The 15416-nt window shown below is 37.3% G+C and overlaps 1 protein-coding gene across 1 annotated transcript in view; it reads right to left on the reverse strand.

Moving 5' to 3' along the window:
- Nucleotides 1-7330: 7330 nt before the first annotated feature.
- The window catches only part of LOC140141153 (uncharacterized), a 32735-nt gene continuing 24649 nt past the window's right edge, over nucleotides 7331-15416 (reverse strand). The window contains 2 exon segments of the mRNA XM_072162946.1: nucleotides 7331-9876; nucleotides 11574-11720. Coding sequence (XP_072019047.1) covers nucleotides 9646-9876; nucleotides 11574-11720 — 378 coding nt within the window. The 3' untranslated portion in view covers nucleotides 7331-9645.

Genomic DNA, 15416 nt, shown 5'->3' on the forward strand with positions numbered 1-15416 from the left:
GATGGGGATGGCGTAGCCAGGATTTTTGGGGGATGCCTCTTCTTTTTAGGGGAATTTGACGAACAAAAATCCAAAATATTACGGCGGCCTGCCAACATCCCACAGTACTACTGACTATGGTTCGTCCCGTTCATCTTAACGAATTACATAACTACACTCCAAACAAACAAAAAGCCAAGTAGAACCTGAAAAGGTTCTTAAGCTGTCCTGTATGTACAGAACCTTAAATAGTTCTACAAAGAAAGGGGCATTTTAGACATGAAAATGGTTCTGTGAAGGCTAGAAAGAACCATTTTGGGGTTCTTGTAATTTCCTAGAACCCTAGCTACCTGTCATGTAAGTAAAACCAATAGAATCCCTTTTTCTAAGAGTGTAACCTTTAATTCCACTCCACTCTAGCATGGGCGTCAATCCGGGGAAGGAAGGGGCAGCAGGGGGGGCGATGTCCCCTCCACCTTTTGGCACATTTTTTGTTCTTTTCAGCCACCTTTTGACAATTCAGGTCGATTGTTCCCCACCCTACGCTTCAAGCCGGATTGGCGCTAATGCACTCTAGCTCTGGCACTCTAGTGATAACTTTCTGATGGCCAAAAGTTCTGGTATCAACTTTTGGGCACTAACATCAGGTTTGTTTCCATTTAGAAATTTTGTTGTCCAGGCGATATATTTTGAAAATTTGTTGATTTTGGTCAAAGACGTAAGCAAACACAGAAAATCTTTAAATATTGTCACATATAAAAGTTATAAAACGTTTTATTGCGATTCAAAAACATTTTTGAAACTTGCTACAAAACATAGTAATATGTTTTGCAAATGTTGACAAAATATTTAGCAAAAATGTTTGCCAAAAATATGTCATAACATTCCATTTTTCACAAAAAAACACACAAAACAACGTTTTCATGACATTTATATAACCCAACATATAGGCCTAAATGTTATTAAAACGTTTTGACCAAAACCAAAACATGTTTATCACATTTATAACATTTTAAAATCGTTTGTGTGTTTGCTTGCTTTAGATGAGTAAGCAAATGTACATGAAAACATTGCAAACAAAGTGTCGGACTCAAGCCTAATGCAAGTGTGCAAGCATTAGTCCTAAAGTTCACTATTTGATTCTCCAAAAACACAGTTTGCTAGCCCCCCCCCCCCCTCCCCCAAAAAAAGGTTCTTTCATCTAATAGTTAATGTCAGGGTTAGCTTTAGGTGAGGTTAGTGTGCTAGCAAACTTTTAAACTAACGACCCTTCGGACTTGCAGTTGTAGACCATGGTAGTGAGTGGAGGTCCCAAGAATGACATATTAAATAAGTTGATATTTTGTAATGAAATCCAATTAGATTTCCTTTCACCACACTTAAAAGCAAACACTTCAAAACATCAAATGAGTGTTTCTTTCATTTGAAATATCTTTATTTTATCATAATATAATGTATCATTTTACATTGCTTTTTGCAATAGTTAATCACTATCATTGCATTTCATAATTATTGAAGATCAAAAGTACTGCTAAATACTACAGGATGTATCAAAATGATTGATATCCATCAGTTTTCATGTTTATTGACAATCCTGCTGCTTCCAAATGCAACATTGGATCATACTGAAATGACCACAATTTACAATCTTTCACAACAAATCTACAAATTAGCGCATTCTATGCTACATTTTGATGTAGCAGTCTTGTCCATAATACTAGAAACTGGTGGGTACCAATCATTTTGATACAGCCTGTATGCACCTATCAACAGATAAAGGTATTATTCATAATTATAAATCACAAAATAATAGCCACAATACAAACTCTAAATAGCATCTTACATTGAACACATGATACAAGTCAAAAAATTAATAACATATTTTATGATGTTTGGTTACCATGGTTACTCAAGCTATTAATATTTTGTCCCTCTGAGGCCACCAGCAATTCCTTTCAAATGAGAACATTAAAACCTGTGGCACCCACACTAGACTGCTTTGCACTCCCTTTTTGATAAACAATTCATACCATTCCATGCATAAAACACACATCGCTCTGCCTAGAGAAGATTTTTCATGGGTGGTGCGGTACCAGAGGATGATTTAAATACTACCCAACACCCCACTGGGTTAACTTGCGGTTAGCATAGCAGTGCGAGTCAACATGGTTAACTTTGAACTTGGACATTTATATTTACAATAAAAACAATGTCAATATGCTGGTGGATCTCATATTTTATGTTATCTACAGAAGGTGTGAATTATCCTTTATGTACACGTCACTTTTGTTTGGAAATCGACCAAGTAATAATGACACACACAATTTTAAATCAATATCTTTTGTACAAAATTCAATGTGATTTGAAAAGTAAAGTGGTGGTTGATTTTTTACAATGCATGATGGGAAGTACTTAAATCATCCTCTGGTGCAGTACTCAGGTGCAGTTGAAGATTTATAGCTGTTGGATCAGAACAGGATAGGCGGCGTTTCCATGGCCAGTGTGATTAGAGGGGTGATAAATTTAAATGGTCTACTACACCCCACAAGACCTCAGGGCACATGAAAACCAAAGAATGATGACAGTACACAAATATGTGGCTCATTCTGGCATTCCACAAATTGAACTCTAAACATCCGAGAACAAATATCACACCACAATATAGGGTCCAGCCCTATCTGGCTGAAAAAATAACAATGGTGTTTTCATTCACAGAACTATACCTGGTTGATGGGGAAAAATTTAGGAAATAAGGCTGGAGTGCCTGTTTTTTGTGATAGCTGTGTCTGTGGCTGGTTTTTGCAACATCTAACCATAAAAAGATTAAAATTGTTACCATTATGAAATTTCAGGCATGTTTATTGGTGCAATGTCACCAGATGACATCACTATGTGTTGTAAAATTGGCATGATTTAGTTTTTGATGTACTACTGCAAAATATCAAGCAGCTGAACTGCCAAACAATTGCTAGTATAAGATAGAAAATATCATAAAGTTTAAGCAAATGATGTTTAAATGTACTGGGTGGTTTTACCATGAGTAAAAGATGAATTCTTCTGTCCCATTTCCATTTAGGTGTACCTGTAAGTTGGGACATATGTAGACATTATTATGACAAAAAATAAGGTTTGATATAATTAACCAATCTCATTATTCAAGATAGTACAGTTTTTCATATCACTTTTTTATAATTGGAAATTTAAACTCACGATCTCGACACAAAATTAAGACGTACCTCAAATTTTCGGTCACAACTTTGACCTTCATCTGGAGACTGGCAACCCAAGTTTGGGATCAGTGAACTTTGAAGTACGTCTTAATTTTGTGTTGAGATCATAAGTTTAAATTTCCAATTATGAAGTTTACCAACACAGATGAACTTTCATGCTCATATCACTTATTGTTAGCATTTTTACATTTTAAACAAAAGTGCAGCCACTGTGAAAATGTACAAAATGTTGGCTAAATTTAGACTAATCTATGGCAGTAACAGCATATATGTGACCATCCAGCACAACTGAGCCCTGAAGTCGCCAATCATCATTTTTGAGATATTCAACCAAAATATTCTGCTTGAAATTAGCTTTAAAATGATGTATATCATGTCTATAGTACTTGACATTTAAAGGAGTATTTCGTGATCCTAGCATCCTCTTTTTATGACATTTTTCAGTATATATCCACGAAAAAAGCATATTCCCAAAATTTCAGTTGATTCCGATATTGGGTTTGCGAGTTATGCATGATTATGTGTATACACTGCTCCATAGACAATATGTTGTAATTTCGTTCTGGTGCACCAGAGCGAAATTCAAATTTCACGATATCTTTGCTAAACGAATTAATCTGCAAGAAATATTTTGTACATAAACATTATGTAGCCAGAGGTTTCCAGTGATATAAAAATCTCAACTTTTTTTGAGAAAAGTGGGGGATGAGGCTGTGGATCACGTAAGTGCCCTTTAAGTAGTGAAAAATCAATAAAACAGTCAATAAATCCTTTGTTTCCTACTGTTTATTGTTAAGTTCAATGGAGCATATCTCAATAGTGGCACTGGAGACATCCGGGCTCAGTTGTGGTGGATGGTCACATATGTAAATTTGTGTTATTCCTGGAAAGCCCTGTGTTACGGTAAAATTCTGAAGGTCTATATAAACATTCGAAGTCTACAGTTTTCAACAGCAAAAGCTTATCAATTTGGTCAAATTTCTGTATAACACTTGAATATCCTTCACACCCTATTGCTTTATTCCATAAATTGTATTCACTGTAGAAGTGACGTCATAATCGGATTAACTACCAGATGAATACAATTTTTGAATAGATCGCCCTGCACTAGAAGCAAGTTGCACTCATCACCCGTGTATGTCTGCAATCATAGATTGAATACAATACCGCTCTTTTCAAAGATACTAATCTTACAGGTGCGAGTGATAGCAATGCATAGGTACAGCATGAACGCTGTAGTGCAGAGTGATATATTCAAAAATTGTATTCATACGTTGCTATGGTAGCCTTATGTCACTTTGAATAATGTGAAGGGTATTCTGAACTTATTCTCAAATTTCTGTGCCTACTTTCCATGAATGATTTCACCCAATAATTCTTGGTAACAATGTTACCTACAAAGAAGTAGCTTACACTACAGATGAAGTTTAAATTGGCAGCTCAGCGGCACAAGGACGTATGTCCATTAGCTGCCATGCATTCATTTACAACTCAGTGGCACAAAGGCGTATGTCCATTAGCTGCCATGCATTCATGTACGGCTCAGCGGCACAAAGGCGTATGTCCATTAGCTGCCATGCATTCATGTACGACTCAGTGGCACAAAGGCTTATGTCCATTACCTGACATGCATTCATGGACGGCTCAGCGGCAAAAGGACGTATGTCCATTAGCTGTCATGCATTCCTGTATGGCTCAGAGGCACAAGGATGTATGTCCATTAGCTGTCATGCTTTCATGTACCGCTCAGTGGCACAAGGACGTATGTCCATTAGCTGTCATGCATTCATGTACGGCTCAGCGGCACAAGGATGTATGTCCATTAGCTGCCATGCATTCATGTACGGCTCAGTGGCACAAGGACGTATGTCCATTAGCTGCCACGCATTCATGTACGGCTCAGTGGCACAAGGACGTATGTCCATTAGCTGCCATGCATTCATGTACGGCTCAGCGGCACAACGACGTATGTCCATTAGCTGCCATTCATTCATGTACGGCTCAACGGCACAAGGGCGTATGTCCATTAGCTGCCATGCATTCAGGTACGGCTCAGCGGCACAAGGACATATGTCCATTAGCTGCCATGCATTCATCTACGGCTCAGCGGCACAAGGATGTATGTCCATTAGCTGCCATGCATTCATGTACGGCTCAGCGGCGCACGGACGTATGTCCATTAGCAGCCATGTATTTATGTACGGCTCAGCAGCACAAGGACGTATGTCCATTAGCTGCCATGCATTCATGTAGGGCTCAGTGGCACAAAGATGTAACTCCATCTTAAGTCAGTGGAGTTGCATCTTTGTGCTGCTTAGCTCTAAACAAATGCACTGGAGATGGACATAATCCTTTGTGTTACTGAGCCCTGAGCTACCTACATCCTGGAAAAAAGTATTCGGCACACTTGTACTAAACTATTGAAATGCATGCTCTATCAAAATTGGAATGATGAGCGAAACATGCATGCAATATAATATGTGAAGTACAGATCCCCCCGCATCTCACCATTCCCCACTCCTTATCTTTCAATGTTGGAGGGTCTCAGAGACCTGCCGGCAATATGGCTTTGTCAGCATTGATATGGGGGAGCAGGGGCAGAGATATACCAAAAATATATGTGAAGTACAGATCCCCCCCCCCTGCATCTCACCATTCCCCACTCCTTATCTTTCAATGTTGGAGGGTCTCAGAGACCTGCCGGCAATATGGCTTTGTCAGCATTGATATGGGGGAGCAGGGGCAGAGATATACCAAAAGACAGTAAAGTGTTCTAACATTTTTTTCCAGGATTGTAGATGCAATCATTCATATGTGGAGGGTATTTCAAACTTTTTCTGTGCCTACCATGATTTGAACCAATAATTCTTGGTTACAATGTTACCTACAAATAAGTAGCTTGAACTTCAGATCAAGTTGAAATTGGCGGCTCAGCAGCACAAAGACGTATGTCCATTAGCTGCCATGCAGGCATGTACAGCTCAGTGGCACAAAGATGTAACTCCATCTTAGTGGGGTTGCATCTTTGTACTGGTGAGTTCTACACAAATACACTGCAGATCATGGACATAAGTCTTTGTACTACTGATCCCTGGGCTATCTACATCCTGGAAAAAAGTAGTTGGCACACTTGCACTAAATTATTGAAATGTGTGCCCTATCAAAATTGGAAAGACAAGTGAAACATGCATGCAATATATGTGAAGTACAGACCCCCCCTGCATCTCACCATTCCCCACTCCCCATCTTTCAATGTTGGAGGGTCTCAGAGACCTGCTGACAACATGGCTTGGTCCAACATTGAATTGGATGAGCAGGGGCAGAGATATACCAAAAAACAGGTTAAGTGTGCCAACATTTTTGTCCAGGATTATAGATGCAATCATTCACATGTGGAACTCTATGGAGACATATCACTCAGTCACTTATTAATTGATACATATATGCATTTTGTAGAAGTCTCAACTACTTGAACTAGAAAAATAAATATAAAAGTTATTTAAAAGATGCAATAATATATATAAAACAATGGAAATTTAGAACTTAATGATTGGTCAATTCACATCAATTGTGACAAGTTTGGTCACTAACAAGTTGATAATTTTAAGGGAACTGGAATGAGCGTTTTGACAGTATTTTTTGTGGTACATGAGAGCACACCAGACGTATCGAATTGCATTCTGAATACGAAGAGTGTCTTTCTGATATCAAATAATTTTCATTCTATGAAATTCACGATCTAATACAAATCTTATGACAAATTATTAAATTTGATATTTTTCACATTTTTGAGATTAACAGTCCTCGAAGTATATTTTATCAATTTAATGATTATAGTCTTAAAGTGTATGTAGCTGGGAGGAAAAGCCGACGATCAATTGAAAATTTTGACCTTTCATATTGAAGATATGGATTTTTTCCCCAAAAGACCTTTTTATTTTGGTGTTTGGGAAAAAATCCATATCTTCAATCTGAAAAGGTCAAAATTTTCAATTGATCGTCGGGCTTTTCATCCCACCTACATACACTTTAAATATAAATCATCGGATTTATAAAATTTACTTTGAGTACTGTTAAATATCAAAAATATCAATTTTTAATGATTTGCCATAAAATGTGTATTACATTGTGAATTTCATAAAATGAAAATTATTTGATATCAGAATGACATTCTTCGTATTCAGAATGCTATTCAATATGTCTAATGTGCTCTAATGTCCCACAATAAATACTGTCCAAACGTTCATACCCCACCCCTTAAGTAACAACATAATTACAAGTATTTGTATCAGGTACAATAACAGTAAAACAATTATTTTCAATTTGAGGAAAATTTTGCACCTTATAAGAACCATTTATTATCATTATTATTATTAAATGGCCTCCATGAGCGGGACACAAACATAATGCCGTCAGTACTTTACCCCACTGAGGCACTTAAAGACCACTTTCTCAGTTGTTGTATAAATTACATCTAAAAATGAGGTGACCTCAATGTTTATCAACAAAGGCAAGGGACTGGTATATCTTTATGCTCGAGTGAACCCCATGCAACCACTACACTGTTCAATAGTCTTATTGTGATGTGGCGGGACTTTTAAAAACACAAGCCCCGAACAAAAAATATGATGCGCGGCTGCGCGCATACTGCCAGGCAAAAAATATTGGAAATTGTGATGATGCGTGCGCATACTGCCAGGCATTGACGTCGGAAGTCACCTCATCTATACTTTTCACTTCTTCCTACAAAGTTACTGGCAAATAAGTTATATACTAATGCTACAGAATATAAAGCCTCCAGTAAATATTGAATGTATGGCAGTATATATTGCTACATCAGACAGTTAAATATATAAGTCAATGATAATAATTTTTCAAATAAGCGGTATCAGAGTTGTAGTTGAATTTGAGTGCCAGACAAAATTTGCAAAGAATTGGCCAATACTGGCCACTTTAAGAATAAATTCAGTAACATTAACATCAAATTGTTTTCTGTGCTCTGCACATTTATGTGTAAATTCCTTGGAAAACCTCTGTTAGACAGATCTGAACTGTATGTTGAGGGAAAATAACAGGTCCAATACTCTTGGTCAACTGCACTGATAACCTGTTGATTTTGATTGAGTTGTAAAAATGTTCAGTGCAACTCAGAAACTTAAGGCAACTGTAACTGTAGTCTCAAAGAACACAATCAACAGTGTAACGCCCTCCGCAGATTACCTGTGAATTGCTCTTGACCAAGTATGTCAAGGTGCACGTCGTCGTCACAGAAGAGGTATGTCATGTCCCACCTGAAATTATCATGCCTGATGACCCGACCCTCACTGCGAGAGAGTATCCTTTTGGCCATTTTATTTACCTCCTTCCTCTTCTCGTCAATACCCTTATGACCTTAATCTTCAACACAGGGGGTGTAGATTTCAAATGGAGTCACCCATTCAGATAACCCTATTAGAATTTCACACTCCATGTGTTGGAGATTAAGGCCATGTCTTCCATACAGGCTATATGGACTAGCCCATTTTCAACTAGGAATCACCCCCTCAATATGCCTTGACAAACTTTGGCAACCAGAATAGTGCCTCATTTTAAAATCTTCTGTAAGATTAGGCTGGAATTCAACATCAACATAACTAGGCATAACATTTCTTGCGGGTACCATACAAGTACGTGTAAATCGTCACCAGGGGAATGTAGATGTGTCAAATGGTATTGCTAAACACATCACACCCTATAGGATCTCCAACATTCCTGTGTCAGCTAGGACACAGTTCTTCCACCCTAACATGCACAACATGTACACTCACAATGTGTTGGGTACAAAAAACAAAACAAAACAAACCTCATACTCCACAACTTCATGTCATTAAGCACTGACTGTTGGATACAGGTGTTTGGACCATGATACTGAATATGTGGCCATTTTGAACCATGCATGTCACTGATATGTGGCCATTTTGAACCATGCATGTCACTGATATGTGGCCATTTTGAACCATGCATGTCACTGATATGTGGCCATTTTGAACCATGCATGTCACTGATATGTGGCCATTTTGAACCATGCATGTCACTGATATGTGGCCATTTTGAATCATAATCACCCTCCATCAGTGCTCCTCCTCCATCAGTCAATATCTTATTGACTAATGAAGGAATAGTGTGTATATTTGAGATATTGTCAACATGTTTTGTTCTTGGAGCACAACTAGTTTACTAATTTCATAGGGCAGCAATTCATTATCAGAAGCAGGAGTCGACACGGTTTGTAAACTGACAACAGTTCATATGCAGCAGGCCTAAGAGAGAGTCTTGACCATATGACTACAAGGAGCGCTGCATGTTGACAATATTTCAAAAAATAACATTGTACCCTGCTTTATACATATCATTAATGCTAGGATAGGTAGTGTACGTACTACAAAGAGAGAGTACATCATACTTGTATCAAAGGTTCAGTATCTGACGTTCTACTGTCTTCAATATCTGCATTGATGCTTGTTGGCGTTATATGCAATTTCTCCTTCTTATTCTCTGGATCTAGAAAGAACCTCGGTGGTGACCTGGGTGACGGTTTGGCTGGTGATGTCCCCATCGATGGACCCTGGCTCATGTCACCCTTGATAGCGCTGAAGGTTGGTGATCCAGGTTTGTTGTACTGACGTACCTGCAAGATGTGAAAACAAGATGGATAATATTATACGGAGATTCAAGTTTTGTGGTAAAATCCTCATCTCAATACTAAATGATATGTTGGAACTTTCAGCTTTTATTTAACAGTTCTTTCAGCGTATCTCAATATCTACTTTAGTGAGTCACAAGTCAATCTTACTTGTTTGCATATTTGGATAGATATGCCATGACTTTGAGCTTGAACCACTCAGACATAATAAGGCTGTTACTAAAATACCAAGATCCAAGGAGCCTTCCGAAGTTGAGACTTCATTTGTTCAAGGCATGTGTAAATCGTGGGCGACTATAAACACTGGACAAACACTTGTCAGAGGCAGGGAACTTTCCTGATTTGTGCGCTAAAGCAATAAAAATTGCTACTTGATATAGTGCAAGTATATGCAGATAAAAGTTGAGCTGATTTGTTTTGTTTGGGTTTAATAACCTTGGATAACCCAAGAAAGCCTCTTAGTCTTATTTAGCTTATTTCTGTTTGTATCCATTTGAACACCAGGACAGGCTGGGAACAGTCAGTGGTTCTATTCTTCTCAAAACTGACTGCGAGATGTACAGGTGCGGCTCTTCTGTACATGGGACACAATGGCTTAACATCCTCTCTGAAGGAAAGAATTCTATCAAAGTTCGCATGTACCCATCTCTACATGTACTGTGGGGAGAGCGGAAGTCTGAATTTAATTAGTACAGATGTTTCCAATTAAAAGAGACTTTAGTTTTCCATGTTAATATTCCACCAAGTTTTTCACAGCCAGGAATTGAATCCGAAACATCATGCACCAGAACTAAGAATTCTAACCACTGAGCCACATCCTCCCTTTAACCATAGTTTGTCAGCATTTTTAAAGCACGTGAAAAGCATCAGCAGCTCATTGAGTACATACTAATAATATTTTATGACCATGCTTTCCTCAGGCATGTGCAGAGCTGGGGGATTCCTGGCATCTGTCCTGCCTCATAGCAGTGCCAGGAATTATTACAGAAAGAACCCTACTATCCAGCAGGCACAGGTTGACATTTCTACATGGCATCACTGTTAAAATTACACTTAAACATTGCATCAACATTTGTTGACATTTAACATTGCATCAACGTTGCAATTAAGCTTCAACATTGCATCAACAACGTTGAAATTTAAATCTAAAATTGCATCAACATTTCAAAGTTGAAATGTCAACTAGTAACGGTTGGGTATTAACCAATCTAGTCCCACCCTCTGGCAACTATGTTTCATTTCTACGGCAAAGAGATATGATAGATCAAGCTAAAATTAAGACACTGAAAGGGACAGAGATTGGCATGATTTTGGCTAAATGTGAATCATTCTTGTTTCTAGTGACAATGTTCATTGTGAAAGTATACCACAGAGACATGACTGATGAGAGATGACAGATATTAGATGATCTTAAGGGCTCCTTTCTCCCATTTACTGTATGGAAACACTAGCAGGAATTCTGATCTTTATAGGAGCCCAAGGCACCATGGACTTTGAAGTCAAGTCATCAAAAAAGATGACAGTTAACCTACTGTTTTTCCCAGGGCTGATTTCAGGCAAGGGCTTGATTCAGCTATCATTAGCTGTCGCCAAGAGCCAAACCCCAATTCTGCATACAATACTATTGGACAGTGGGACTGGCATTTAGTTCTATTCTAGCATACCTCACACAATACACTTACCCCTAATACAGAAGTTGACCTCCTCAGTTGTGATCTGGCAAATTTTGCTGCAGTTCTTACATCCACAAATACATCAGTTTCATCCAAGATCTCTTCTTGAAGAAGCTGCTCCAATATATCCTCTAATGTAATGATGCCTAGAATATCCTGTAGAAAGCAGATAGAATCTTTGATTATTCTCCTGGTTAACACTTACTAAACTACGTCAAAAGACGACAACCAAAGTTGATGTGCTACGAACATGGGTCACATTTTTGGCCATTTTGTATGTAAATGACCATTTGGTATAATATATAGAATCTTTAGGCATTTGTTAATACATGTGCACATTAACTTTTAATTTAACATAAAATATTACCGATGCACCATATGAATCAACTACTTGATTCTTGGTGGCACCATATAATCAAACTTAAGTAACCCCATTTAAGACCCCACTTTTCTGACACCAGAATCCTGACATCATTTATATTGCTTTTAAAATAAGTTATCAAGAGTAAAAAATGCATCAAAATTAAGTTTAGTGCACCTTTGTTAGTAGCATAGATGTGCTAACATAACATGCAAGTGTTTGAGTTGAAAGCGATGTTTTAACCCTTTGTACCCGAAATGTCGCATCACAGAGCGTTGTATATATTATACAAAATGCTGTTTTTGCGTCAATGGGATGACGGCATATACAGCTTTGGACATTTATACCCTTCAAGCCAATCAGATAAATTGTTTTATTGGAGTTAGGCATTGATATGTTTATCAATGGCATACAGTCAAAGTTTTGAGCAAAAATAGTGACCAAAACCACCAAAATATGGCATCAAATCGTATGTTCGCGGCCGATGTTTTGGTTGCCGTACTCAATGATGATAATGAAGATATGAAAGCAGATTATGAGAATGAAAGTGACTTTGAAAGCAAAATAGATGAAGATTTTATCAACAATTCTCGCTATTCACAATAAAGGCGCGCGCCAGCGGTTTGCGATGTAATCGTGATGTATCATGGGAAAAGGTCGACATCCAAGTCCAGCGCAATACTGAATATTACCATGCTATTACATAGGAACACGTGACAATATTTTTTAGTTTGTCAAAATAAAGGTGTTACACGCGAATCGATACTCAATAATACTTAATAATGTGATTAGAAATGTGCACAATTAATTTTTTCTCTATCGATTTGCGTGTAATACCGTTATATTGACTAAAAAATATTGTCACATGTTCCTATGTAATAGCATGGTAATATTCGTATTGCGCGGACTTGGATGTTGATCTTTTCCCATGATACATCACGATTACATCGCAAACCGCTGGCGGCGCCCTTATTGTGAATAGCGGGAATTCGGCTGATGCTGCATTGGATACCACGTATCTTTATAGTGCTATGTGCAGTGGCTGTGTGAAATGTTGAAAATTCCAACCTGAAAAGGATTTGAATGTTTGGTTTGTTCCCTAACTAAGAGAAAGTGATATTTATTGATATGCATCTTGAATGAGTGATACAACTCTATTACTGCAAAAGCAGTAAATCTCTTAGCACTAGTAATATTATATAATTTTGAAGTATGCGGTTTCTGTGAATGAAATGGGTAAAATACATAAAATGAATGCTCAGTTCCATGGATTTGAATTGAGGGTTTAGAATCAGAACTGGCTATGTTCGAGCTAAATTGATGCTTTAAGTTTAAGTTCAAAACTTTGATCTTTTTAAAAACAAAAATTTCTGCAAAAACAATGATTCGATCCAGGCAATGATTCTCCAGTTCTCCTTGATACAATTTTCAAACATAGGACATAGGCACCTCTGCACAGTACATGTCCAAGTTCATATGTTTAATTGGTGGACCAGATCTAAATAATTCTAAAAGTGGACATGACCAGTTCCTGGGACCAGTTCTGGGTCTATGACCTTGAAGTTGCAAAATATGTTATCATAAATACAAAATAATTCTTTTATCAGATTACAATCTATTAATATAAACATATCTTATGTATATGTGACCATCCTCCACAACTGAGCCCGGATGTCGCCAGTGCCACTATTGAGATATGCTCCATCGAACTTAACAATAACCAATAGGAAACAAAGGATTTATTGACTGTTTTATTGATTTTTCACTACTTAAATGTCAAGTACTATAGACATGATATATATCATTTTAAAGCTAATTTCAAGCAGAATATTTTGGTTGAATATCTCAAAAATGATGATTGGCAACTTCAGGGCTCAGTTGTGCTGAGGGGTCACATATATACAATGAGCCTGATTCAACCATAGATTCAACATGCATTGCTCAAATTATGAGAGCCAATGTCAAATATTACCTAATTTTGCTCAATGGGACAATAAATGGTCAAAATTGTAAGGAAATTCTTGTAAAGTCTTCCAATTAGTGCTACCAAATTGCAGGTTTGGTAGCCCTAGCCCTGGATTGCATATGACATATTTGTTTGAATGTCAATAAAGTAAAAAATGTACATTCTAGATTCAAATTCCAATCAATAGTATTATTCAAATCATATTACATGATCCATGTTGCATGATTTTAAGTGAATTGTCCAAGTACCTGTATCTTATAAAATGTCAGGTATATTACAAAATGCTTGAATAAACAAAACAAAGATTGTTCAGAGTACAAAATGTGCATTTTCCCCAAGAAGATAAAAATTGTTTACCACAATAATAAAAAGTCAAGAAATCAAGCAAATGAAACCGTTTACATGAAATTTGAAAAATGTTGATGATTCAGAAGTTTATAGTCTTCAGTGGTATGTGTACACATGTGTACCATGTCTATAGGCCAATGCACATGTAGAGTATCTTTTAAACCTAATCAGATCCTTTTTATAAACCTGAGGTAATTATTATTCTACATGTGATTAGATATAATAATGCAAGCAAACCTTGTACTGGAGTTTGGCTCTTAAAACAATCCCCAGTGTTGTATTGCTGACTGTTACAATCAGTAGGTAAGTGCGAAGTTTCCATATTTTTCCATTCTAGTATTATCATTGAAACTTGATTAGTCAGTGTACATAGCATACTGAATTTTTCTATGGGTTCAATTACAATGACTTGCCATTTGAGGAAAGTCAAGTGTTATTATTGTCATAATAGATTTGGACGCCCCTAGCTCAAATAGAAGTCTTGAATAATTTATTTGGCTGGTAACCTGTTTAGTGTTTACTTAATTTAATCTATTTTGAATTTGAAATGAATCTATAGGTATCATTGTTAGTGATTATCACTTGCAGACTTTGGTCCACCAGGGTGACAGTACTTACTGGACAGCACTTAGCTACGCTTTACCATCACTGATGGCATTGTCAGTGGTTGAATCTATTCAACTTTAAATTTAAGTTAAAAACCTGAGACTTTCATGCTTTTTAATGATTTTCGAGAAGAAAATACTTCTGCTATGGTGCTTTTTGCTGGCATCACCAATAAATAAAATGCAAATGTCACAAAAGTGATGGATGCCAGAACCATACACATGTGCACCAGAAATGATATCAAGAAAGTGGTCTACTCTGTAAATGAGGCTAGCATGAATGGTTACTAAAATTTGAAAACTACATTGTATGGCTGTCAACTAAGAAGTGTCTTAGTGCAAACTTAGATGGTGGTACGTATAAGACATTGCACCAGTGTGGGCTTAATGTTACTGACATGCACACATTTCTGTATACCTATATTTTGGTTCATCCCAAGTTTGGTAGTGACGTATGTACGTATTTTGCTTGCCTCAGTATCGAATCGCACATGTAAAATTAAATGCGCTGCTGTACACGCACGCGTACAGAGGCGGTTTGTTGGCACGCTTGCGGCACAACCGCAAAAAAA

This window comes from Amphiura filiformis, chromosome 19 (assembly GCF_039555335.1).
Source record: "Amphiura filiformis chromosome 19, Afil_fr2py, whole genome shotgun sequence".
Lineage (NCBI taxonomy): Eukaryota > Metazoa > Echinodermata > Ophiuroidea > Amphilepidida > Amphiuridae > Amphiura > Amphiura filiformis.